The sequence below is a fragment of the Caloenas nicobarica genome, chromosome 14, assembly GCF_036013445.1.
Source record: "Caloenas nicobarica isolate bCalNic1 chromosome 14, bCalNic1.hap1, whole genome shotgun sequence".
Classification (NCBI taxonomy): Eukaryota; Metazoa; Chordata; class Aves; order Columbiformes; family Columbidae; genus Caloenas; species Caloenas nicobarica.
In genome coordinates this window covers 1,074,502-1,100,127 of record NC_088258.1, presented here as the reverse complement: position 1 = coordinate 1,100,127, position 25,626 = coordinate 1,074,502, and the positions used below count along the sequence as shown (strand labels likewise).

Sequence of the window (25,626 nt, the reverse complement as noted above, 5' to 3'; positions counted from 1 at the left end):
GATCCCTGACAAAGATAAAATTGCTGCCCATCAGGGGTTCCCTTATTACAGGAGAAATTCCACCGAGTTCATTTTAATAATGCTTCAGACACAATCTATTTGTCTCAGCTTGTTTTTCATGGCAATAAAATTGCTTGGCATGTCCCCGTATTAAAATACTCCAGCCATCTGTGACTGTCTCTGGATAAGAAATTTCATTTTAGCCATCAGGATTTGTATGTTATGGATTGTGCTGCTTCCCCGCTTGTCCTCCCCCCACGTACCCGCTCCTGCGAGGCTGGGGGCTCTCCGAGCCCTGGGTGCCGATGCGGTTTGCAGCACGGGTCGCCCCCCACCCGCATCGCTCCCGCTGCGGCACCCGCAGCTGCAGATGGACACTGTCCTGCCCGTGGTGAAACCATGCGGACGGCAGGACGGTGATGGAGGAAAAGCAGCTCTTGTTTGCTTCCGCTTTAAAAAATCCCTAATCTGATAGCCCAACATATGGTCAACTGCCCAAAAAAAGGGAATTAGGGCAGCAGGAAAAAAACCCAAACAAACGTGCCAGCAGTGAAAACAACTGGGAGCAGAGTTCCCTTTTTATCAGCTGAGTTCAAATAGGTCATGACCAAAATGCCTCGGTGCAAAATCTCCTGTTAGCAGATTAATTTCTTTTGGCAAATGTTGCTATGGCTGTAATGCAGATTATATCGCCTGGCCCGCTTGCAACCACCACGAAGTCACAACTTTTATTTTGGGAAGTAGTTCCTTGGTCTGAGTGTTTTCCAGTAGCTTAAAGAAAACACAGAGAGAGGTGAGAGCCACCGAGGCCCCGGCGCGCGGCTGCGGGTGGGGAAGGTGACCCCGGCTGGGCACGGGCTGCGGAGCCGCTCCGGGGGCTCTCACCGGCACAGAACGGTCCAGTCATCACCAGAGCTGCCGCGGGGATGTGTCGTGAGAGCGTGACCCTCCCCAAAAGCTGCCACGGGGGCTGGGGGTTTGGGGCTGTCCCCGGGGATGAGTGGGGTGGCCAGGCAGGGGCTGCGAGGGGCTCCGGGCTCCGATGGGCGGCCACTGCATCCCACCGTGTCTGTGCTCCCTGCTGGAAAAACACCTTCCATCCTATTAATGGTAACAACGGTAACATCTGCAAAACATCTGCAGCCGGATGAGTGATTACGGAGCTTCTCGTTACTGGGGATAACAGGATAACAGCCCCTGTGAAAATCACAGGTCTGCGCTCACTGCCAGGCTGGAGTGAGTCGTAAAATCACAGAATCATGGAATGATAGGATCATATCCTGCTGACCACGCACGCAGGTAGATGAGGTTTGACAAAAATCTGTCCAGGTTCACGAGCAGAAGTCCTGTTAGGTGGGTAAAGCCGTACAAGAGTTTTCTCTCCCAAAATTGTGTGAATTTTAGCATTGCAGCCGCTGTCAGGGCAGAAGTGCTTTTCCACACCGGTAGCTGTTGCACAGCACGGTTCAGACATGACCCAAGTGTAGCTCAGTGTTTTAATCCACCGCAGGACGTGTTTTTCTGCAAACTGATAGACTCAAGGTCAGGTCTTTGCTAATTGTTTTGGGGCTAAACCACACATTTTTCATTTTTCCTTCCTTTGCTACCTGGAGATTGCACCTGAAGTTGGCAGCTCTGGAAAGCTTCACATCCTCTTCATCAAACGCCTGTGCTGTGTTTAAAGATGGCGTTATTTAAATTGAAGATTTAAAAAAAATCTTCTATCCCTCATGCAAAGCGCTGCTGTGCTGCCCTGAGGGTAAATGGTGCTCTGTGGCTCGGGGGCAGGTTTGGGCCCAGGACTCTGTCCTGGTCCTGGTGCAGCCCGGGTGGCTCCACCTGCAGCCGCGCACCCGCCGCCGCCGCCGTTCGCCTTTAAGGTTTCTCACCCATTACAGCAGCATGCAATTTAAACAGAAGCACTTTAGAAGTCAACTAATTAGCACCAGGGAGGCATCCCCCCGGAGTTCGGCGCAGAGCCGTGCCCTCCTTTCCGTTACGAGATCGTTCCAGCTGGAAATTACAGCGACGGCAGTTTTTAGGGAAAGCGAGAGGCTCCGGTGCTGCGAGCCGGGCAGAGCGGAGCAGGGAGGGCAGCGCGGGCACCCAAGCCCCATCGATTAAAAAAAGGCACCGGGTGGATGGTAAAACGTCCGCCTGGGACCGGGAGCGCGGCGGGGCGGTGAGGGGCGGCAGGGGCTCAGCCCAGGTAGATCTTGCCGGCCCATCTGGCCGCGGTCCCCGCGCACGGCGGGGGTGCCGAGCGGCGGGGGGCACCGGCTGGCACACGGTTTGGTTGTTGGATCCGGCCGCGTCGTGGGCGTGAGCCGGGGCTGAGCCTCAGCTGCATGAGGATCTGAAGCGTCTTCCTTTTGTTCCCGCCGCGCCCTGACAAATGGGAAAGGACCGGAGCTTCTCCCGGCATTTTCGGTACGTGTCTCTGCTCCGCGCCGCCGCGCGTCGTGCATGGCGTTGGGTGTGCTGGGGACGCCCCGCGCGCCGGCAGACCTCCCCGCGGTGTCTCTCCTGCCTCTCTGAGCTGAGGGTACCCTGTCCCCTCCACTGGTGTGGCCGTGCCACCAGCCTGCGCCCACCGCGGCAGCTGCGAGCTGGTGGGGGGCGTCAAGCAAAGCTCAGATGAAAAATTGGGGATGGAGGGCTGGGGAGAGGCGGGAGGAGCATGTCTGGCTCTGCTTTGTCTCCATGGTACTCGACGGGGGTTTGGGGTGTGCAGGGGGTGCGATGGAGCGCGGAGCAGGGACCCCTTGCAGCAAACCTGGGGCTGCTTTCACATCGTCCCGCCGCTGCCCCACCGGAGGGGCCGCATCCTGCACCAGCGGGTCCCAGCACCCAGCTCAGGGTGGGGGCGTCCGGGTGACCTCGGTGCCCGCCACAGGACGTGCGCCCTCGTGAAAGGTGGTTCTGTGGGCGCTGGGTGGGGACACGGCTCTCAGCCCGCGCAGGCTGCACATGTGGGACACAGCTCGGAGCTGTGAGGGACCCGCCCGGGAGTTGTAAAAATAGTGAGTGTGACAAGGACCGAGATGTGCTGAACATCCCCATCCGATGTGAGCCCCAGAGCCAAGCTGTGCCAGGGCTGACCTGGAGCACATGGGGAGGAGGAAGAGGAAGCTGAAGGCTCGAGGTCGGCGCTGCACAGTCCCCAGCCCTGCCATGGGCAGCCTGCGGGGAGGGGTCTGTCCTGAACAGGGTGGGCGCATCCGTGCTCCCCACTCCCCGGTGGGGTTTGCTGGGAGAGGAAATCCCAGCTGGATGCTGCTCCTCGGTGCCACACTGATGGGCAAAGCCGGGTTTATCCCATGGGATGGCAGGATGCTGCAGAAACGGGCTGGTGCCGGTGCTGATGCCGGTGCTGGAGCGTGTTGTGAGGGCAGCATCGTGCTGGAGCAGAGGACAGGCTGCGGCGTCACCGCGAACAACATCCCATGTGCTCCCTTTGGTGGGGCTGTCATTAAGGATGAGGTCTGAGCACACACAGTTAGGAGGTCAGTACCTGCTGAACCGCAGGGTGTTGAGGAGCGCGGGGGAACCAGCCCCACGGCAGCACGGGGCTACCCCACGCTCCCCGAGGCCACATGGCAAATGCTCTCGTAGGGTTCTGCAGGAGGAAACAATTTTGCATGTTTTAATGGGATTATTTTTAGTAGTCACTCAGCTCCTCTCCTTAATGAGACACCGTTTTACTTGTAGCACTGAGTCAGTCCCTGGTGAAACCCCTAAAGCCTGTCCTGTGCCTGGTTATGGAGCTCACCGCACTTGGCTGTAGAACTTGGAGGTTTGTTTGCCTGCAGGCGAAGCCGCGGCCAGTGCAAAGTGGGACAGCTCTGCTGGAACGAGCGGGGCCAGTTTAATTTGGCCAGTTTAAATAGGAGTGTGCTCGTTTTGCCTGCGAGGAACCTGGATTTCTCCGGGGCGGGAGGGGACGAGCAGCCCAGCCCGGGGGTCCTGCCGTGTCCTCCCTGTGCTGTCACAGCCCACGTTCCCGCAGGAGCCTCTGACAGCTGGGTCAGCTATTTATCAGCATGATTTCACTCTTTTCCAGTTGCTGCTTAATCACAGATTGACTGTGATTTGTACCAATGTGTTACTTGTTTTAAATTATCACTAAATGCTTTGCGTGAGCATATGTCAGCCTCGGGATGGCTGCCGATCTGCCTGCTCCTACGCAGTGTGAGCATCAGCTCTTATTTTGAGTTCTGCGTTTTGTTGGGGGGAAACAGAGACGTCCCGGTCCCAGTAGATTTGTGGTTTGAAGCCTCCCCCTCCCTCTCCTCTGGCTTCACCCAGGATTTCAGGTTCCTTCGGTGAAGCTGCCCAAGGCGTGGGAAGACCCGCAGGAGCCCCCGCCAGCCCCAGCCCCGCCGGCCACGCGTCGTTAGCAGCTGCCATCGTCACAGCCGCGCCACTGGTGCCACAGCCCCTCCGAGCAAGTCGCTTCGGGTTCTCTGACACGGGTTCTGAGTTTGTTGCCCCCCGGGAATGTGTGCCCGGGCAGTTTGGAAGTGATGCTCACACCCCTCGTCTGCCGGCAGTGTTGGGGTTCGTGGTAATGTTAATTTAGGGAGCGCATTCACATGCACCACGAGGTGAGGAGCACTAATGAACCTCACAATGTTATTGTCTAACGAGCAAAAGCAGCTGCCACAGGCAGCCTTTCCGGGTGTGGGGAGGAGTTGCTATAGAAACACTCGGAAATCACAGCTCCTCTCGAAGCCCCCAAATGTGCAAATGGGAGGGCAGGAGCAGGTGAGGGGGATGTCAGTGTCCCACTGTTGCGATGGGAGAAGGAAAAGGAACAGAAAAAGCATTTCCTGGTGTCACAAGGGCGATTTCCCGGTCGGTGTGGGAGCGGTGCAGACGGACCCTCCTCGATCCCCCAGGATCCCGCTGCGCATCCCCCCAGGGTCCCGGGGGGCACAAAAGCCACTTGGCTGCTGGCAGAGCAGCCCCTCCAGGCACAGGGGAGGTGACCTGAGAGGGAGCAAGTTCCCACTGATGTCCCCTTGCCTGCCATGTCCCCATGCCCGTCCTCATCCCCACAGCACCAGTATCTCCCAAGGGGCGGGAGGGGTCTGACCTCCTCACCCCAATGGAGCCGTGCTCGGGATGGGACAGGAGGTGTGAAGAGCATCCCCAGCACCCGTGGTGTCCCCAGCCCCGAGAAAGGCTGAGAGCACAGGAAGGGTTTGGGCTGCTCTGACCTTTCCTTTCCAGGTACAGCTGGATCCGGAGCTCTGGGCCACAGCCCCCCCAGCCCCGCTCCTCACTCCCCTCCCTTGTCTCGCTTTCCCAGGATTTTCATCCCCAAGAAGCACCGGCAGCGGTTTGACGAGGTGGTGTCGCAGAGCCTGATCAGCAAGCTGTGCCGCTCCAAGAGCCAGCAGCACAGCAACCGCCTGCGGCGCAGCCGGAGCGAGGACCACCAGGAGCGGCTGCTGGTGTCCACCCGCGCCAGCTCCGTGCCCCGCAGCCACGAGGAGATCAGCAAGAGCCTGCGCAAAACCACCTCGCTCCTCACCAGCAATGTGGCCTCGGGGGCTGCCCGCAGGTACCTGCTCTCCTGGATGCCCTGGAGTTCACAGTGGCCAGTGGGTGGTGGCACAGGGGAGCGATGCCAGGGAAAGGCACTAGGAAAGGGGATGTCCCTACAACAGGCTTTCTGGTTGTAAATGATCTTGGCAATGTCGCCTTCCCCCAGCTCCCTGCGGGGAACAACTCCAATCAGACTCCCAGCAGGGAGATTTCCAAACGCTCCATCCAAAATTTCCTAGCTGAATTTAATTTCTCTCTCATCAGCCTACAAGATCTTTACCCCCTAAAACACATTGTCTCTCTTGTTCTATGTAATATATAAGGCCACTATAAAAATGCATTGTATTTGAAGAACTGGATGGTGGATTTATGAATTCAGTAATTAATGCAGAGCAAGAGGACACGCTCAGGGGCTTGGGCACTCAGGGGATACCCAAGCTAATGGGACTTCGAGGGGCTGGGAAAGGGAACAAGAACCAAATCTTTGTTGGGCTCTGATTTCCCTTTTTTTTTGTTTTGTTTTTTTAACCTGCAGAACTGTGCGAGTTTATAAAGGCAACAGAAGCTTTGGCTTCACACTCCGCGGCCATGCCCCAGTGTGGATCGAGTCTGTTCTGCCAGGTAAGAAAAACCTCCAGCCCCAAGATTCAAAGACACTTCTTTATCTCTGGTCTCAACTCACAACTTTAAGTGCTGGCTGTTTGCTAGAAAATAGCAAAAGTGACTTTTACAAGGCTCAGTGATGGAGTTTCCCTGAGCTGAATGACTAGTGTCTTTGGTACAATTTAGTTTGGCTTTATGCATTCCCTGTTTCGAAAGGCAGAACATGTCTGTGTTCCACGAATAGCCTGAAATAATTTCCTGTGTCCGGTGAACAGCCCCATCCCACCCAAACACCCCAGTGGGTCCCTGCCCTGGGCTGCTCCTGCGCACAGGGGAGCCCCCCCGAGCAGGGCCCCCCAGCTGAAGCCCGTCTCGTTCCCTGTGTGTGCAGGGAGCCCGGCAGAGAAAGCTGCTCTCAAAGCTGGAGACCGAATCCTGTTCCTCAATGGGCTGGACATGAGGTAAGAGCTCTGCAAAAGGGGTCCCGGGGGCGCGGTGGCCAAGCGCATGTTCACTTGTTCACTCCCGTGCAACAGAGACGAGAGCTGGCTGTCCTCGAGAGCTGTCTGCTGAGGTGCACAAGGGGTTTTGCCCTGTACAGACACCTCCTTTACAAAAACATGGCTCTAAGAACAGTATTTCAGCTCCATCCCTGCTCCTTCTTTCACTTCCCTGTGCAAATAACCATGTGTAATGCACGACACACTATATATAACTAGCATTGCAATTGCAGCCCAACCGCGGACCCTGATTTGAGCCACTGTGGGCTAAGTTGTATGTGTTAAACATACCTGGGCTTCTGCTTTTGGGAGGAGCAGAACACGAGCCAGCCCACAAATCGCTCCCAGAATGGGATCATAAGCTTAAAACCCTCATAGGCAATTGCATTTCCACACAGAAGTTAATTCTTCTATATATTATTTGTGCCCAACAAAAGCAATCAAACCAGAGCTGAGCGTGCATCTCGCTGGGCAGTGGTAGCAGCCTGTATTGCCTCAGGTTGGTCTTTCTGCACAAAAAGCAAGAGCAAAGGGTTAGAAGAGGCTACACGGTAGGAGAGAGTGATGAATATTTAAAGATTAAACATCTGATGCTGCTTCTGTCAGTGCTCAGGTTCTCACATTTCAGCTGATCCAGCAAACTGTTGGCTGATGCAGCATTGCCAGAAAACAGAGCAGACCGAGTCGATTGTCCTCTGAGCCCACGTTCTGGCAGGCGCTGGCCCAGCCTGGCCCGTACCCTTCTCCAAGGACACTCCAAGATTTTTTTTTTTTTTTACCTACAAAAAAAGCATTTTGCATCCACCTTGCATTTTCTTTTCATGCAGAATTAGGACAGGCGAGGAGAGACCAGCAGCACTGTATCACTTAGATTGGAAGTTCATCTTCTGGATCTGAGTTTGAAGTAGCGCCGGCTTTGCCTGCAGGGACGGCCCCGCAGGGTGCCCGCGGGATGTCCTGCGGCTGTGCCGTGCTGCGGGTACAGCGGAGGGCTCGGGGTGCAATTCACACGCTCCCTTGGGGAGACTCTTTTCTGAGCAGCACAGACACAGCAAAGCAAAGATCCAGAGTCAGGGGAACTGCAGCAGGGCCCAGCGCTGCCTGGCTCCGAGCAGCAGGATGAGGTTTTTTGCAAGAGAAACAGAGCCGGCTGGGAGCTCCATGTCAGCGCTGCTTGCCCAGAGCCGCTGCCCGCACAGGCAGCAGCCTGGCAGCGCTGAGCCGGCTCTCCTGTCCCCGCAGGAACTGCTCCCACGACAAGGTGGTGGCGATGCTGCAGGGCAGCGGGGCGATGCCCACCTTGGTGGTGGAAGAGGGGATCGTCAGCGTCTCCAAGGGTAAGAGCGCAGGAGGGGCTGCAGCTGCAGAAGCCCACACAGGAGGGAATGGCCAAATACCCGCCACGGGCTCAGCAGGGTTTAGGTGCTGCCTGGAGCCCAACGCTGCTCCGCTCACTGCTGCCTGCTTGCTGGGATCAGGCTTGATCTCAGGCTTGGCTGCTCTCCAGAAGGGCTCATCCTCCTGTATGATCGTCCTTGACAGCCCTTGCCAATGTCATTCACGTGCAGCCTGTGCCATGTACTTGACCGCAGTAATCCAACCCTGTGTATCCATGGTCGCTGTGCAAATCCCGCGGTTGTGCACGGACTGTGGTGTTTGGAATAACTGCTGCTGTTATGAATAATTCAGGTTGCTGCTGGTGAGCGAGGCAGTGGGAGATGAGGGTGCCTGGGCGATGCGGGTGGCTGTCAGCAGGACTCCAGTGGCAGGACCGCAGCCAGGGCAGGGCTCGGTCCCTGTGGCGCTGCCAGAGCTGTGCCAAGGCAGGAGGGTCGGTGCATTATCGGGGTGCTGCTCTGCAACACGTAGGGCAGGATCAGGGACTGTCTCGTCCCTCCCGAGCAGCAGTGGAGTCCCCTGAGCTTCACATCAGGAGCCCCATGTTACCAATTCACTTGCATGTGCCCTAAAAACAAAACTGTGGACCTACTGGACCAGCCACAAGCTCCAGAGCAGGAGGAGGGCAGGGCCAGACCCAGCTCCAGATGAGCTATTTCATCCTGTCACCTGCTGCCTTCCAGTGACTGAAATCTGCTTTTCTAGGTGTAACGGTGTCTGTATCATCATGTCTGGATTTGTATTTCTGTAGAGCAGGGGTTGTGCACAGGTGAAGCTGTCCCCAGTGCCGACCCTTGGTTTGGCGCAAGCCTTCTAACCCATAGTTAAGACCCTTTGTCTGTTGGATTTTCTTTTTTCTTTCTACCCGCACCTTGCAGACTCTGACTCTGCCGACTCCCCAAGCAGCTCCTCTGCCCTCACCTCCCTGCAGTGGGTTGCAGAGATTCTCCCCTCTAGCATCAAGATCCAAGGAAGGACCTTCATGCAGCAGCTGGAGCACCTGCTGACTCCTCCCGAGCGTTACACCACCTGCAAAGCGCTGGAAGGCTTCTTCCAACATCGGTAACTCCTTAGCAGCTCCGTTCCTCCAATGCTGGTGCCTGGCCTGGTAGCGATGCCCACGACTGAGCCGGTCTCTGAGCAGACGGCAGCCCTCGGCGGTGAGGCTGCCAGCACCGAGCTCTGCTGGGATCACGTTCTCCAGTTTCCCCAGTTGTGTATTTCCCTGTACGTGCGGGCACGTGCCCACATCTCACCAGGTGTCCTGCCTGAGGACAGGGCAGACTCATTGGCTTTTGAGGTTAATTCGGTCAACCTTTAAACCCTCATAAAACAACTCTGGTCCCCCAGGGCATGAGCTCTCTTGCTGTCTGGCCATGCCCGATGGCCACAGATCCTGTTTCACCTCTTTCAGTAAATCTCACCCTTTTCATCCTTGTCTTCTCTCCCTTCTCAGCATCTTGGCTGCAGCACAGGAATGGCTGTGACTGGCAGAGCCCTCGTCCTGCAGTGGAGCATCCTCCCTGCCCTGCTGCAGGGGCTGAAACCCAGTCCCTGGCAGACTCACGGCTTTCAGTAGTGACTTTGTTTTCTGCCCTTGGTCTTTAACCTTTCTGCACTGTGGTGAATAAGCCATCCCTCTTGACACTGGGAGATGCTTCTGCCTCTTCCTGCACCTGCGGAGCTGACTGAGCCAGGCTGCTCAGCTGCTTCTTGGGAGCCCAGGTCCCCCACGAGCCACAGATCATAGCATCATTTTGGTTGGAAGAGACCCTTAATATCATCACATCCAACCATTACCTAACTCCAGCTCCCAGGCCAGCTCCTGCTGCAGCGGTGGAGCAGCCTGCAGTGTAAAGACTGAAAGATCAGGGGGTCCAGATCCTCAGTTTGACAAGGAAATGCTCTGCGGGGAGCCTGGGTGCTGCTGTGCCGGCAGGTGCTGGGGAGGCACAGCCACATAAATCCCCCCAGCACCTGCTGAGTGAACCCTCTCGAGGCCCCATGATCACTAACACTGTCCTGGGAACGCAGAAATCATCACTCCGTGCTCTCTCGAGACCACGCTACTTCTGCAGGACTGCGCAGTTGGGCAGTTCAGCCCCCGGCGCGGCTGGTGGGGCAGACCCAGTCCCTGGGGTCTGCAGCTGGGAGATGCCGACCCCAGCCTAGCGGGGTGTTTGCTCTTGCTCAGCAGCACAAGGATGGGAACCCCAGTACCACAAATCAACCCCCAGGTCCCAGTGCAGGGCAGCACATGTTCCTCGGTCTCCCAGCAGCGTTTGAGCTGGGGCTGTCACTGCTGCCTGTGGGGAGCGTGGTGCAGCAGGGACACGGACATACCCACCCTCTCCTCCTGCCTCCAGCTGCCCCAGATGGCTCCACACAGAGGCCACTGCTCCATTTAACAATAATTCCTCATGACCTAATTGCATGCCGGTCCCAGACGAGCCAGCTGTGACCTCTAACTGCTCCGCCAAGGAGGGAAATCCCCAAACATCCAGCTGATGTTTCCTGCCGCTGCAGCATGCGGATACCAGCATTTCCCAGCAGCAAACGCAGGGGACAGAGTCAGGACACCCCCATTCATTCCGGGCTCTGGTCCCCCAGGCAGTTTGCACATGACAAACTGGCTGGTAGGAGCAGAGGCTTCGCAGGGCAGAGCAGCTGCCAGCCTCAGCAGCTCTTTAACTTTTAACTCTTCTGAAGGGGAAACAGGCTCCTGACAGCCAAGAGAAATGCAAATTAGCGCTAAACTAGGGAAAAGCTTAGCAGGTAGCTGCTGGCAGGCTCTGGATGGCTCCTGCTGCTTCTCATCCCTCCTGGCCTCCGAGGTCCCCAGGACACTTCATTAATGGAGCCCTTGCAGCCTCTGAGCCTCTTCACCCCTCGCTCCCCCTGCTCCTGGGAGGGCACTGATGGTCCCTTCAGCTAACAGCAGGACAACAGGTTTGGTTCTACATATGCAATTTCCTCCTAGCTCTTATAAGAAGTTCTTACTATTACTGCTACATTAAGGATGCAATAGTTGCAACGAGCTTTAACCCAACATCTCTGCCTCAGTTTCTCAGCACTGACTTCAGCCCTCCTCCCCAGGACAGCCCTCCTCCCCCAGGCTGCTTCATCCTCCTCCCCGAATCAGGTGCTCAGCCCTGCTGTTCGCAACAGCCCTTTCACCATCTCTACGCACCGCAGAACAAAACGAGGCCGAGCCTTCAGCCCGCTGAGGCTGCCAGCCCAGCCACCCTCTCCACTGCCTCTCTCCCTGAGCCTGCTTACCTGCTGCTGGCTAAAATTCAGGCTTTCCAGGGTTCTCTTTGCTTTCCAGTGCTCCCTTGCCCCTCTTGCTCCCCAGACGCCCTGGCGGACTCACGAACCAGGTTTTATACCTGGCTGGCAGGTGCTGCTGGTCCCTGGGAATTTGCTCTCCCCGTTAGCACCAGCTGCACATCTCCATGTCCCAAAGGGCTCCGTCCCCTGCTCGCAGCCCGGCACCTCTGCTTCGAAATAACCTCTTTGTGCCAAGGACTCGGAGCCAAACCCAGCAGCTGGGACGCAGGGAAGCGCCGGAGCCCTGGACACGGCGTGGCGGGGCTGTGCCGCAGGGATGCGCTCGCTGCCAGCCCTCTCTTTCCGATTTTGCAGGAATATTGACACTCTCATTGTGGATGTGTATCCGGTGCTGGACACACCGGCCAAGCAAGTCATTTGGCAGTTTATCTACCAGCTGCTGACGTACGAAGAGCAGGAGCACTGCCACCAAAAGATTGCCAGGTTTCTTGGTTACAAGTCCTTGGCAGGTGAGAGGAAAAACCGCTGCGCTCCAGCACGGACACACCATGTCCCACCAGTCCCTGGGGACCTCGGCAGCGGCACTGGGCGCAGGCTGGGGTGACGAGGGAGCAGGCAGCTCTGCCCTGCCTGGCTCCTGCCTGCACGCTGCCTGCACGGAGCTGGTAGCCGTGCGGGGTGTCGAGCAGCACACAGGAGATTCCGGCTCCTGTTACCAATGAGGTTGACCTGTAAACGTCAGGAGGCAGGTTATCTTTTGTGCACCACGGAGCTGTGGAGTTTTGGAAGGAAACTCTGCACTGAGAGGACAGGTGATGCTTCTGGGAGCGAAGGTTTTTGGAAGCTGCTTGGGTCGTTAGAGGTTTGGAAAGGACGTGGATGGCTTAGGGGCAGCGTTCAGAGCAGAGGGGGAAGATAAGCGGTGACGGAGTGTCCCTCGGGATGTCCCCAGCAGCCAGGTGTGCGCAGGTGTCCGTGGTTGGAGGCTGGGGAGCAGGGACCCGGCAGGCGGTTGGGGGTTCTCCCCCTCGCCATCACCGGGGCTGCGGCAACACCAAAACCAGCTGTGGTTTGCTGAGGATTAGGGGCTTTGCAGTCAGGCAGCAGAAAAGTGAGGGCAAATTTGGACTGAAATGTCTTAATCTTTGGATTTGGGCTTCTTAATTACTTTCAAATTCTTCTATGTTGTGTTGCTATGTTTATTTTAGATTCTGTAGGTAGAACCATATGAAAGAGGTGTTGGTTGACTTTTGGAGGAACACAGTTGTTTTAGCACAGCCTTTCTCCTCACAGAGAGAAACAGCTCAAAGTTCTGGTGCAAGTACTCCTGTTGGGTATTTGCTCACCTAATTTGTACTCTCAGTTTTTGGTTTTGTGTGTGCAGAATCACGGCTCAACCCGCCTAACACGTTGCATATTCCTAAGAACTTAGACCGTTAAATTAGCTCATAAGCCTTAGAAAATCTCAGAGAGAAGCTGATGTATTTGCAGTTTGCAGCTGTATTTCGGGAGTCCAAGGCAGGTGTCTCCAGCCCTGGCAGAGGAGGAGAGCACGGGAGTGAATCTCCTGGGACCAGACCGTTTGGGGCTGTTGTTCCCGGTTCCCTGGCTCCTTTCAGCTTTTCTCCGACCATGTGAAGTTCTGGTTGTTCTGGTGCATTATGTGTGTGTCTATGCGTGGAAGCGTGACGGCCAGAGATCTCTGAATTTGGGTTAGTCCTTCATCTGGGCTTCTTCCAAACTCGGTGGTGATCTCAGATGTTTGTGTGTATCGGGCTGTCTGAGCATTGGTCTGTTGAATACCACGGAGACTGATGCTCCGCTATCTCCATCCTGCTGTGGGTCTGAGCCGCTCTGAGCTGTCGCACCAAACTGCACATGAACCAGCCCGTCAGACAATGTCTCTTCCAGGCAGCATTTGGTGCTGGTCCCCACTCCCACCTTGTCCCCTGAGGGCAGGAAGGTATGAGCTGCATCCCTCTGGGCCAGCCCGCCTCAGGGCTGGGCTTTCACATGCACCGTGAGCTGGTGGATGCCAATCCTGCTGGAAAAAGCAATTGCATGTCTCATCTTTGGGCATCCATCCCCTGCCCTGTGTTTGTGACCTGCTCCGCTCTCTGGCCCCAGTGTGGGGGTTGCGGGGGGGACGGGCAGCTGTCGCGGGGCCACGGCCAAGTGCAGGGCTCAGAGAGCAGCTGCGAGTGCCAGGGGTGAGGCAGGAGGAGCAGGGAGCCGCGGGGCCCGGCACGCACCGGCCGAGCCTGACGGAGGGTGTTTTCCGCACAGCCGAGCCGGACGCGGAGGATCGCTACCGCAGCTCCGTCCGAGGAGCATCCCTGTGCCGGGGGAGCCTGCGGACCCCCCGCCCCGATGAGGGGGGGGCAGCAGGTGGGTGATCGGGGGGTCCCGCTGCAGGGAGCGGGGCTGGGGGCTGTGCCTGAGCTGTACATCTGCTCTGCCACAAAACAAACCCCGACCTGGTCCTCAGCGTGGGTGGTGGGGAGGGACGCAGGTACAGAGCCAGCGCAGAGGCTGTGACTCGAAATCCCCATTTTCACAAGCAGTTGAAATGAGCCATTCCGATAATTACCCACTTAGGCTGAGGCTGGGTGTCGTTTCCAGTCCATTGCTCAGACGTGAACTGATGCTGGTCTGAGCGCTCCCTTCTGGGGTGCACAGTTTCAGCTGTGAACTTTCTTGGACACCACCAAATCGACAGGGAAAGCAGCATTTGTGGAATCCATGTGAGGAAGGTGACCATGGTTCAGTGCCATTTTGACACTCCCAATGAACTGCACTCGGGGCACAAACCATCTTTTCAGAGAGAAGCCCCGTATCTCCCCATTCCTCTGAAAATCCCAACCAGCTTGTATTGCCCCAGGGATTTCCACAGCCCCCAGATCTCCAACCCTCTCCTCCAGATGCACCCCAGCTTGCTGGTTGTGTTTTCAGTCCTTCGGGTCTTTGTCCTCCTCTCCCGGATGGCGCGACAAGGCATCCTGCTTATTCATGGAATCACAGAATTGTTCAGCCTAGAAAAGACCTTTAAGATCATGGAGTCCAACCGTTCCCCCAGCCCTGGCACTGCCCCATGTCCCTGAGAACCTCATGTCCGTCTGTCCAGCCCCTCCAGGGATGGTGACTCCAGCACTGCCCTGGGCAGCCTGTTCCAATGCCCCACAGCCCTTTGGGGAAGAAATTGTTCCCCAGATCCAACCTCAACCTCCCCTGGCGCAACTTGAGGCCGTTTCCTCTGGTCCTGGCGCTTGTTCCTGGGGAGCAGAGCCCGACCCCCCTGGCTCCAAGCTCCTTTCAGGAGCAGGCAGTTGCAGAAAGTGATAATTATTATTCCTCCATCACTCTTAGCTGATTGCGAGGGGCACTCGACCTGCACTTACAGCTTCTGCCCATGACCTCCCCACCCCTCGGCTGCACCTTCCTCCCTGCTTCCCCCCGGAGCGCTGTGCTCCCCGGCTGTCGGGCCAGTCAACTCCAGGACATTTCCCCAAGGAAGATTCTCTAACCCGGCTCCGAGGAGCATTTCTGGCTGTGATTGCAGCAGGAGAGTGGCCGACAGCTGCGTTCGCCGGGGAGCCGCTGGCCCGGGCAGATGTTTGCCAGCTGCAGGGAGCAGCCGTGTCCTCAGCTGCCCTGAGGAAAGAGCAGAGCCTGCGACCTCTCTTGTTAACCTCAAGCCGAGTCTGAGCGGCTCTGGGGCGCATCCTCATTCACCTCCCTGCACAAACCATTAAATTATAAGAAGCAGACAATGTTCTTCCAGCCATTAACCTCCGAGCAGAAGCTCTCCGTGGATGTAACTGGAAAAAGGGGGTTTCCTTTGGAGCTGGAGGGATGGGATCCTGACTGGTTTGTACCTTCCTTCCCCGGCAGGTCAGAGTGACACTGTGGAGGTCCCAGTTCGCCTGATCCCTGGAGAGAGACAGGCTGGTGATGGCACATCCCTCCCGGAGACACCCAACCCCAAAATGGTGCGACCTCCTGGGGCTGTGGGGACGAGCCTTGGGAAGCACTTGGTCAATGTGTGCGGGACCGTCGTGTTCACAGGGAGGGCGGAGAACTTGAGTCCTTTCATGTTCATGCAGGAAAGTGGAAAAAAGGGAATGGGGGAAGGATAAATACCTGCTGGTGGCTGACAGCATCCCTGCCGCAGAGCTCGTCACCCAGATCGCTTCCCGGGGCAATTAGTCAGCTTTAATAGAGCGGGTGTCTGTCAGCGTCTGCTGCAGCCTTGGAGAGGCTCTTGGGAGCTTCAGAAAAAGCAGGGTAGCCTTGGCTTAGGGTGAAGCCCTCCTGTAAAGGGTAAGAGCCTGGGGGCTGGCGTGGCTGTCCTGTCCCCAGGACGCTGCAGGTCTCTGGGTTCTCCACAAGCCCTGTCTCGATTCGGGCATCAACAGCAGCTCTTTTTTCCTTTTTTTTTTCCAGATGTCAGCTGTCTATGCAGAGTTAGAAAATCGCCTGATTGGCAGCTTTGCTGGCAAGATGGGTAATGCTGCCCGGCACAGAGCATCGCCCCCTGCCCCGGAGCTGCCACACGCTGCAGGTAGGGGCCAGCTTCCCACAGAAGTTTTGGAGGGGTCTCAGGTGATGGCGGACGGTGCTGCCCAGGCAGACAGAGGGGAAAACACCTTTCACTTGGTGCTATTTTATAATGAAGCAGTGACAGTGGGAGCCCAGCGATGGCTCCTGCAAAGCTGCATCGGCAGGAGGGCAGTGGAGTGCGCGGGATGGCAAATCCCACGGGCCTCCCGTGCTCTTCTCTGCTGGCTGCACCGTCGTCTCACGTGGCATTTGGGGGGCGCTGGGGCTCGTCACGGGTGGGGGGCCCCGGGGAGCAGCCGGTGCAGGATACCCCGGGCATCGCTCTGTCCCGCAGGTGCTCGCAAGCCGGGGTCGGGGATCTCGTGGCCGAGCGAGGCTCTGGGCTCCCAGCAGTGCTACTACCGCCTGCACAGCAGCGTGGCCTCCCCGAGCAGCACTGAGTCCAACCCCTACGTCAGCCTGGACAGCAGCCCGGCCCCGTCCCCCCAGCACCGCCGCTGCCCGCTCAGCCCGCTGTCGCGGCGGAGGAAGCTCTTCACCTTCTCCAGGCCCCCGCGCAGCCGCGACACCGACCGGTTCCTGGACGCCCTCAGTGAGCAGCTGGGACACCGGGTCACCATCGTGGATGATTTCCTCACTCCTGAGAACGACTATGAGGAGGTGAGCGTGTTGCAGGTGCATGGTCTTTGTGCTGGCCATGGAGCACCCATCACGCAGCCTGCATCTCACCAGGATGCGGGCAGAGCTGCTGGGGACACGTCCTGGGGCTCTGCGGTGGTGGAGGGGGACAAGGGCCACCCCGCTCTGGGGCAGGACCCCCCCAGGGCTGGCTGGGTGGAGGATGAGGTGCCACCTTTGGCCTCTCCCTCTCCCAGATGAGTTTCCACGATGACCAGGGCAGCTACGTCACCAACGATGTCAGCAGCAGCGAGTACATCAGCAGCAGCGACGAGGGCAGCTCCCTCACCTACTCCACACTCTCAGATCACATCCCCCCCCCACCGCTCAGCCCCCCACCACCTCCACCCCCCCTGCAGTTCCATGACCCCCAGAGCGTCCCCACCAAGGCAGAGGCCACCAAGGCCAGCACGTCACCTGCCCCCAAATCCCTTGTCAGCCACCTGCACCCCATCCCGCCCCCGCCGCCCCCCCCGCCCCCTCCCCCGGTGCCCTGTGCCCCCCCCCTGCACCGGGGGCTGCTGCACCGCCGGAGCGAGTCCAACCACATGAGCGTCAAGAGGCTGCGCTGGGAGCAGGTGGAGAACTCGGAAGGGACCATCTGGGGACAGGTACGGCCCCCGAGCGGGGAGCCGGGGGATGAGGGTCCAAACCGCGCTTGGGGGAGCGGCTGCCGAGGCTGCGCGGGAACGTCTGTGGGTGCGGGGGGGCCTGTCCCCTCCCGGAGCATCGTGTCCTCACCTCTTGTTGGGCCACGCATTCCATGAACTCTGAAGGTGACATGGTACAGAAAGCCTCATATTTATTTTCATCCCTTTAATTGTTCGGAGCAAATCTGCTGGGATGAGAAGAGGCTCCGGAAAGCACCTGAAATGTGTTTTTTTTCCTGCAGCGCGCTGCGGAGCGCTTGCTTTCCTGCGCTCTGTGGGTTGACATAGGCAGGAGCTGCCTTCACACACGTTCTGTAGCTGTAAGATGCTTTGTCACTTAAAAAACATGAGGCTGGTTGAAAGCAGCGCCATGGGGAGAGTAGGGAGGCAGGGGAGGACACCGGAGAGGGAAAGCAGAAGCGAGGCTGAGACTGGATGTGATAATCCTTGGGCACCATGGGCTGGAGGAGATGCAGAATGCTGGAGGTGGATTCGAGTCTCGGTAGTGAGAAGCTGCCTCGCTGGAGTTTACCTCCTGTGTTCAGACGTGCCGTGTTCTTCGTGTCCTGAGCAGCCAGAGGGGAGCTGTGGGATCACCTTCCAGCCCCACGGGCTCCCACCCCGCAGCAAGCACTTGGAATCCTGCAGGTCCCTCTCCCCAGCACTCTGGAGAACAAGATGATTCTTCCTGGTGATGTTTTTGTATGCAAAAACCCCTGAAGTTTGTGGAATTCCCACTTTGTCCTTGACTTAAGCAATCACGGCCGAGCAGCAAGTGAAGAGCAGCAGGGCTCTGTAGGACTCCAGCTGTGGCAGGAGTCAGATGAACCCGCAGGGCAGTGCCGCCAGCTGCAGGGTGCAGGGAAATGCTGATGGGGCGAATCTCCGGTTTCCTCCTTTTCTTCTGGAATGAGAACGGATCCCACCAGATGGGCTTAGTGACCCATGCAGAAACTGCCCCCCCCAGAGGTGAGCGGGTCACCAGGCTCTGCTTTCTGCACAGGGTTTATGGTGGCCGAGTCTCCAGTTACAGGACGGTGCCACCAACCCATCTGGGGTCCCTGTGGGGACACAGGCCTCAGTGTGGTGCGGGGTGACGGTGGCCGAGCGCGGACGGGCAGTGTCGGGCTGTCCCCTGTGCCACCACAGCCCCTGACTCTTCCTCCTCCCACAGCTCGGGGAAGACTCGGACTATGACAAGCTGAGTGATATGGTCAAATACCTCGACCTGGAGCTGCACTTCGGGACGCAGAAACCTACGAGTAAGTACTTGAGCCACAGAGCAGGTCCTGGTACCGGCCAGAGACCGCGGCACTGGGAGGAACTGGGGCTCGGTGGGCAGCGAGGCGATGCCAGGTCCTGCCATCACCCCACGGCACAGAATTCTTGCATCCTCAGGATTTTGTGACTGGTGGCACAGCAGATCATTAAGGTGGAGATTATTTCCCTATCTCCCTTAATTTTCTTCGCTGCCATTATCTGTTTTCTCTCTGCATTTCAGTCGATCAGGGCAGTGAAACTCAGCCGGAGGGTTTCGCTCCCCGTTGTCCTCAGTGCTGCTTCCCGGCCTGGTGTGCAATGAGCAGAAGCCCAAACCCGCACCCCATATTTAGTGGTTTGTGCCCTGCTTGCTGCGGTCTGTGCAGCGGGGCGCTCAGCCGCGTCGGCAGCAGCAGCAGCAGCAGCAGCCATTGCAAGCGAGGAAGCCAATTGCAGCTCAGTTGCTTTGAGAACTCAGCCCTGAAAAAGCCATGAAAACATTCCTGTGCCCATTGAGAGCATCACAGGCAGCACCTTTTATACATATATTAAGTTATTTTCCCCCAAGACCCACATGTGGGGTCCGTAGGGCAGCACAGCCTTCCCATGGCTCCTGAGTTGGGGTGTCCTGCAGACCCACCCCCCAGGACCCCCCGCCCCCGGGCTCTGGGTGCTGCAAACCCAGCGAGCGGGTCCAGGCTGGGGTGCCGGGCGGTGCCGGCCGGGGTGGTGCCATTCGGGGTGGCAGCGAGGCGGTCCCGTCCCGTGGGGCAGTGCAGCTGCTGCATTTACACTGGGAAAAGCAAAATGCCCGCGAGATGTCTGAGCCCTCCTGCAAGGAGCAGACACAGGTGGGGTTGGCAGTGGAAGTGGGATTAAATGGGATTCTTCTCAGGGGCTATATTTTTTTGGGATGTGTCTGGGATTTTCTGTGTGTTTCACCTCTTGTTTTACCTTTTTCAGCTCCAACTGAGTCCTCCATTGAGGAGATCTTTGAATCGCAGAATTCAAGGATTCCCGGAGCCATTGCTGTGTGCAAAGCATCATTTCTCCTCTCTTTCATTCATGGTTTCCCTGTTTTCAGGACAGTTTTCTTCCTGCTGGAGCCAGCTGAGCCTGTCCTTACCCATGATTAAATCTTTCAGTTTCTCTTCCAGAGCCAACTCTCATGCCTGAAAACTTTAAAAAGAAAGACGTGGTAGAAATTTTGTCCCACAAAAAGGCCTACAACACATGTAAGTAAATGTCACAGTCAACGTAGCCCCAAAACCAGCCCAGAAATGGGACCGGGGATGTAGAGAACTGGAAAGGTAAAAGGAAAGAGGCTCCATGAGCACAATCCCATGGGCACAACCCCAGCACAGCTTTGCTGGTCTGGGCTGTTCCTGCAGCCTCTCTGGGCTGGGCTCGGCCCCGGGCAGCGGGGAGAAGAAGGTTTTACAGGACGGACGGGGATGGGATGTGGCTCATGGGCCTGGGAGGGTGAGAGGAAGAGCTGGCACAGCCCCATGGGGCAGAGAGGGGTGCGGGGCCCCCGGGAGGGGTCGCTGCTGCTTCTCCGGGACCTGCTGTGCTGGGATGGAGGGTGGGGGCTCGGGGGGACCTTGCGAGCCCCTGGCCATGGGGAACGTGGGAGGGGAGGAGGCACTGGGGGTCGTTTCCAGCATCCTAGCACGATGCCTTGGTGATGTATATGATGCACATGGTGCAATACCTGGGGGGCTCTGCAGGACCAGAGCGATCCCTGGGTCCCTGTGCACCCTCTGCAGGGCCCTGGAGAAGGAAAACCCTTCCTGCCCCCAGGGCTGACCCTGTGCCGCTGTGGGCACATGGAGAAGTCTGCTCCACTCACTGTGGAGAGATTGATCTTCCTCTCCTGGCCCCGTGCTGTCCCAGCGCAGCCACCCCCGGGGTCTGGTCCTCCTCCCCTCCCCAGTGACGTGCCCCCGTTCCCCGCAGCCATCCTGATTGCCCACCTCAAGCTCTCGCACATGGAGCTGCGCCAGATCCTCATGACGATGGAGACGGACCGGCTGGAGCCTTCCCACATCAAGCAGCTCCTGCTCTACGCCCCGGACGGGGAGGAGGTCCAGCGCTTCCAGAGCTACAAGGAGAACCCCGGCAAGCTCAGCGAGCCCGACCAGTTCGTGCTGCAGGTACCTGCGGGCAGAGATGTGCTCTGGGAGCGAGGAGGTCCCTGGTGTCCCCAGGACGTCCTGCTGCGAGCTGGAGGGCAGGGAACACAGGGCAGAGTGGAGGCAGGACCTGGTCTGCTCTGGAGAGTCTGCTGCCTCCCTGGGGCCAGGGGTAAAGGTGTGAAGAGAAAATTTCCTGCCCTGGTAAGGCCTCAAGTTGCACCAGGGGAGGTTGAGGTTGGATCTGGGGAACAATTTCTTCCCCAAAGGGCTGTGGGGCATTGGAACAGGCTGCCCAGGGCAGTGCTGGAGTCACCATCCCTGGAGGGGTTGGACAGACGGACATGAGGTTCTCAGGACATGGGGCAGTGCCAGGGCTGGGTTAATGGTTGGGCTTGATGATCTTGAGGGTCTTTTCCAACTAAGATGATTCTGTGATTCTATGGGAAGAACTGGTGGCACTGGTCACAGGGACCACCAGCGAGCAACGCTCGGGCTGATGCCCGGGGTGTCTGGCAGCTCCCACGGTGGCTGTTTTACAGCCGAAGCACACCACGATGTTCACTCCACTGTAAGAGTGACTTTGCCCAACTCTGACTTACTTTCTGTTAACAAAGTCACTGGGGATGTTGCCATGAAACCTCCCATCCTATGGCAGCAACCTGGCCATGCTCTGCGAGCCTCAGCCGCGTCCCAGCTGCTCCACAGTGTCACCTGCGCTAACAAGCGCCCACTGCTTCCATGTACAGGGCAATATGCCAGGAAAAACACCAGATAGGAGGGATTACAGCTAGTGGTGATTTACAGCTGATGGTGGTAGCAGTAAATTTCTCCTCCTGTTGTTCTCAGATGTTGTCAGTACCTGAATACAAGATCCGTTTGCGCAGCCTGCATTTTAAGACCACTCTGCAGGAGAAGACAGAGGAGATCAAAGCCAGCTACGAGTGCATCTGCAAGGCCTCGCTGGAGCTGAAAAGCAGCAAGAAGCTGGCTAAGATCTTGGAGGTGAGAACAGCCCTTCCTTCTGGTGACAGCCACCGCGGTCTGCAGCACCCACGGGAGCACTGCAGGCAGCGCAGCCGCTCATCTAATCCTCTGAATGAACCGATAAGGTTTTGTTAACGATAATCTATGAGCACATGTATGAGGCCCCTTAGCAGAAGTGATCTGGCACCAAAAAAGCAAACTGTCCCACTGTCCTGTAGACAGAGGGAGGTTTCTTACCTCTGCTCCTACCACATCATTGGGCTCTGTGACATAAAAGTGGGTACAAGTGATGGGAGATGGGATAAGTGCTGGAGGTCACTGGCCGGTCATTCACTGAGGTTTCTCTTCGCAGTTTGTGCTGGCGATGGGAAACTATCTGAACAATGGGCAGCCCAAGACCAGCAAAACAACAGGCTTTAAAATCAACTTTCTCACGGAGGTAAGGCAAAGCACGCATGTTCCCGGGCAGGAGGCACCGCTGCCGGGGGCTCCGAGTGCTGGTTTACGGTGTGTGCTGGTACAAGGCTCCCCGTGCAGCGGGGGTGGGAGGCAGGATGGTGCACAGGCCTGACCTCAGAGAGATCTGCTCCTTCAGTGTGATACCTGCACTCAGGTGCTGCCAGAGCCCACGGCGTTCTGGCTGCAAGGGGAGAAAACAAGGGTCTGTATCGCATGTGGGTCTCTGGGGGAGTCCTGGCGGTGGGGGACGGGGTGACAGCCCTGCCCTGGGGCAGGGAGGCATTGCTTAGCGTCTCCATGCCGCTGATCTGGGTGTAACACGCTGTATAAACATTAAAAGTTCTATTTAAACATTAATCCACATGGCATGGCTGGGAATTGCCACGCACGTGAACGCAGGGTGAGCCGAGCAGCACAGGGGAGCCCCTGCGTGTGTGGTGCCTGGCGAAACCCGCTCTCCCCTGCATAGGGATCTACTTACTTGTTTTGCTTTGCCGCAGCTGAACACAACCAAGACTGTCGATGGGAAATCCACCTTCCTGCACATTCTTGCCAAATCACTCAGCCAACATTTCCCTGAGCTCCTGGGCTTTGCCCAGGATCTCCCTACAGTGCCACTTGCTGCCAAAGGTAAATGGACAAAGGCATCTGCAAGCTCTGCATCTCCTTGCACTGTCTTTTGGTTCTGCACGGGTCTGGGATCAGTCATGAGCTGCACAACATTGGCAGGAGCAGGATGGCAGCACAAACAAGTGAGGAGTGGTCCTGAGCAAGAGGATGGGGGTAGGAAGGGATGAGGTTAGTGACAGGGGAGGTCCCACCCGTCCCGTGCTGCTGCACATGGGAGCGCACAGACAGGGCTCTATCCCCGACCCCAACCTTCCTTCTGACTTGAAGAAGTGGTTCCCAAGCTCAGAGCTCTCTTGTTGGTGCAAATGTGGCACAGAAGAGGAAGGTGCCGGGAGCTGCTCTGCTCCCTCCATCCCAGGTGCAGCGTTGGTGCCGCCGCCGTCGCGGGTGACACAGAGCGCAGCACCCGTGAGTTCACAGCCCAGCCGCACGTACGGCACGCTGACTGAGGATCAGACAGCTCTGTTGGCTGCAATAAAAGAAAATGTCACATAGATCTTGGGTCTGTCACCCCCTGCTTGTGCTGATGGTGTCACAACAGGCTGGCTGCACACAAAGCATGGGCTGCGTTCTTGCTGCACATCATCCCCTGTTGTTTGTCAGTAATTCCCTTGGGAATTAGTGCTACAGCAGATAAATACAGGAGAAAATTCAAGCCTGGAGATGTAACTTTGCCCCAGTGAAGGTCTGTACCTGTAGCTTTCCCAGCTGGATTTTGTATCTGGCCTGTTAACTAACACTGCTGTCACTGAAGACTCCCTGCTGCCCAAATCCTGCCAGTTTGTACCCAATTTCAGGCCAGGTGCTACCCAGGGCTGCCCAGCTTTGCTCTCACACAGACCCAGGGTGCCGCGGCTGCAGCACGCAGCCCAAACCCCTCGGAGATGCCGCGATTCCCCTTCCCCTCACCTGGGCAAGAGCCAAGGCTTGGCCGCCCAGGACAGCAAAGGCTCTGACCTGCTCATCGCTCTTCTGAACGCTGGTGCTGTGATGAGATGCCAGCCTGGAAATCATCCCTTATCCTGCACACTCCATCCCCTTCCCAAGGACCCGTGTGTCCATCACTGCCCTGTGTCACCGCGTCCTGCACGCTCCTTGCACTTGGCACAGGCTCCTTTTGAGGTTCTTGGCATCTCTTGGCCCTGCTCGGGCCAAGCAGAAGGTCTGGCTGTCCCCCACGTCCTGGACACCACGGACGGGCTGTGCAGACAGCCTGAGCCGCCCTGACCGGTGGCCCGTGCTCGCCGCCCTCGCTTTGCTGCGGGGAACGAGCCAGCCCGAAGTCTCCTCAGGCTGTTGAATCCTCTCTTCCCACGCAGTGAATCAGAGGACGCTGACGGCCGACCTCAAGGACCTGCACACCACCGTCAGTGACATCCAGATGGCCTGTCACAACATGCCAGCGACCGCAGAGGACAGATTTGCGATCGTGATGACCGTATCCTTCTGTCAAAGGGGCAAAACACCAATGCGACTTCCTGCCCTGAAGTAAAACCACTCGGTTGCCGCTGTGCCTCCTTGGCAAGCAGCAGGGCTGCGACCGGCGCGTGGGAAAGGACCATCTGAGCACTTGGTGGGAGCGCAGGGGGAACCTCCACCCTCCACTCGCTCCCAGCCGGCGTGGAGAACAGCTTTTGCGGTGCCCACCGGTCCGCATGCCCCTGCGTGGCAGAAACCCAGTGCCACAAGGCCAGAAAGCTCTCCGGGGTCCGTCCTTCCCGAGAGGGGCTGCTGGGGACGGCTGAGCGTGCCAGCGGGCTCGCTTCGCTCGTGCCCTTCACCTGCACTTGCAGCAGGTCCTTCCTTAGCTCCGAGATGAAACGCAGCCGTTTGATAAGTAGAAGTGATTCTGATCTGTGCCAGACCCACAGCGCGGCTGTTTTCCCTTAAATCATTTCTCTCAGTCCTTCCTGGAGAGCGCCCAGCCTGCCATGCGGTCCCTGGACGACCTGCAGCACAAGGCCATGGAGGAATTCAGCAAGGTGTTGTCCTTCTTCGGGGAAGACTCGAAAATGACAACTTCTGAAGCCTTCTTTGGCATTTTTGCAGAATTCATGAGCAAGTTTGAGGTGAGTTGCATTTTGCAAAGCCAGCGAGGCGTTTCCTGTTAGATGTCAGTGAAGCGTTTTACTTGCATCTGAGCTGTGGGACTGAGACGAGGTTTTTGTGAGCACGTGCACCTCAGTGTCTGTAAAGCGCAGTTTTTCTAATATGCGAGTTGGCTGGCCGGTGCAGGAGGACAACACGAGGGTTGATGGTCCAAGCACCATCCCCGTGGAGAGTAAAGCAGCCGTTGTCATCGTGGGACGTTCTCGGGTAACGAGGGCTGGGTTTGGGCAGCACAAAGCAGGCACGGGGACTGGCAGGGCTTGTCCAGCGGGAAGCCGGCGAAGAATTGAGTCTGTAGTGGCCAGCAGCATTGAAATGCCCTCCCTGTCCACAGCAGCTGCCCTGCCTGATCCTCAGCCCCTGCTCTTTGCTCTCTCCTGCAGCGGGCGCTCAGCGACGTGCAGGCGGGTGAGAGCCAGCGCAGCCCCAGGGTGACGTCCCCCCTCGCCTGGTGACGCCGCAGCAGCGCCGGGTGCAACAACATATTGCCAACAAAGTGCAATTTGCTCCTCCTGAGTTTGGTTGTAAATAACGCTGCTGTCACCTGCTGCCACCAAGCAGAACCACGGGCCGAGGGGTCGGGCGGTTTGGACGCTGAAGAGGCACCACAGGTGGTGGTGGGTGGGTGCGAGGGGACAGGGACGAGAAGGTAAACACCATGCTGGTCTTGACAGCAGCTTCTTAGCATCCTCCACTTCCAGCGTATGGCTGAGTAAAGGATTTCAGACACTCCTGGGTAAAACCCCACTCTCCCACGCTTCCAGAACATGTATAACTGGCACCAGCAGTCGCTGGAGACCGTCCCCGTGTCCC

The 25,626-nt window shown here is 57.6% G+C and overlaps 1 protein-coding gene across 2 annotated transcripts in view; it reads left to right on the top strand.

Moving 5' to 3' along the window:
• The window catches only part of GRID2IP (Grid2 interacting protein), a 36,425-nt gene extending 11,013 nt beyond the window's left edge, over positions 1–25,412 (top strand). Inside the window, exons 1-22 of one of the 2 annotated variants that reach the window (XM_065645103.1) lie at positions 2,396–2,430; positions 5,315–5,569; positions 6,089–6,174; positions 6,548–6,617; positions 7,899–7,993; positions 8,933–9,116; positions 11,700–11,874; positions 12,771–12,780; positions 13,632–13,733; positions 15,237–15,334; positions 15,789–15,906; positions 16,240–16,565; positions 16,781–17,194; positions 18,408–18,495; positions 19,651–19,728; positions 20,453–20,649; positions 21,478–21,633; positions 21,968–22,054; positions 22,575–22,704; positions 24,024–24,142; positions 24,609–24,773; positions 25,197–25,412. In XM_065645103.1, the coding sequence (XP_065501175.1) occupies positions 2,396–2,430; positions 5,315–5,569; positions 6,089–6,174; positions 6,548–6,617; positions 7,899–7,993; positions 8,933–9,116; positions 11,700–11,874; positions 12,771–12,780; positions 13,632–13,733; positions 15,237–15,334; positions 15,789–15,906; positions 16,240–16,565; positions 16,781–17,194; positions 18,408–18,495; positions 19,651–19,728; positions 20,453–20,649; positions 21,478–21,633; positions 21,968–22,054; positions 22,575–22,704; positions 24,024–24,142; positions 24,609–24,773; positions 25,197–25,268 (3,060 nt within the window). In that variant the 3' untranslated portion in view covers positions 25,269–25,412. Of the gene's footprint in view, positions 1–2,395; positions 2,431–5,314; positions 5,570–6,088; positions 6,175–6,547; positions 6,618–7,898; positions 7,994–8,932; positions 9,117–11,699; positions 11,875–12,770; positions 12,781–13,631; positions 13,734–15,236; positions 15,335–15,788; positions 15,907–16,239; positions 16,566–16,780; positions 17,195–18,407; positions 18,496–19,650; positions 19,729–20,452; positions 20,650–21,477; positions 21,634–21,967; positions 22,055–22,574; positions 22,705–24,023; positions 24,143–24,608; positions 24,774–25,196 lie in introns of those variants that run through there. The other variant, XM_065645102.1, reaches the window with a different exon arrangement.
• Positions 25,413–25,626: the final 214 nt, after the last annotated feature.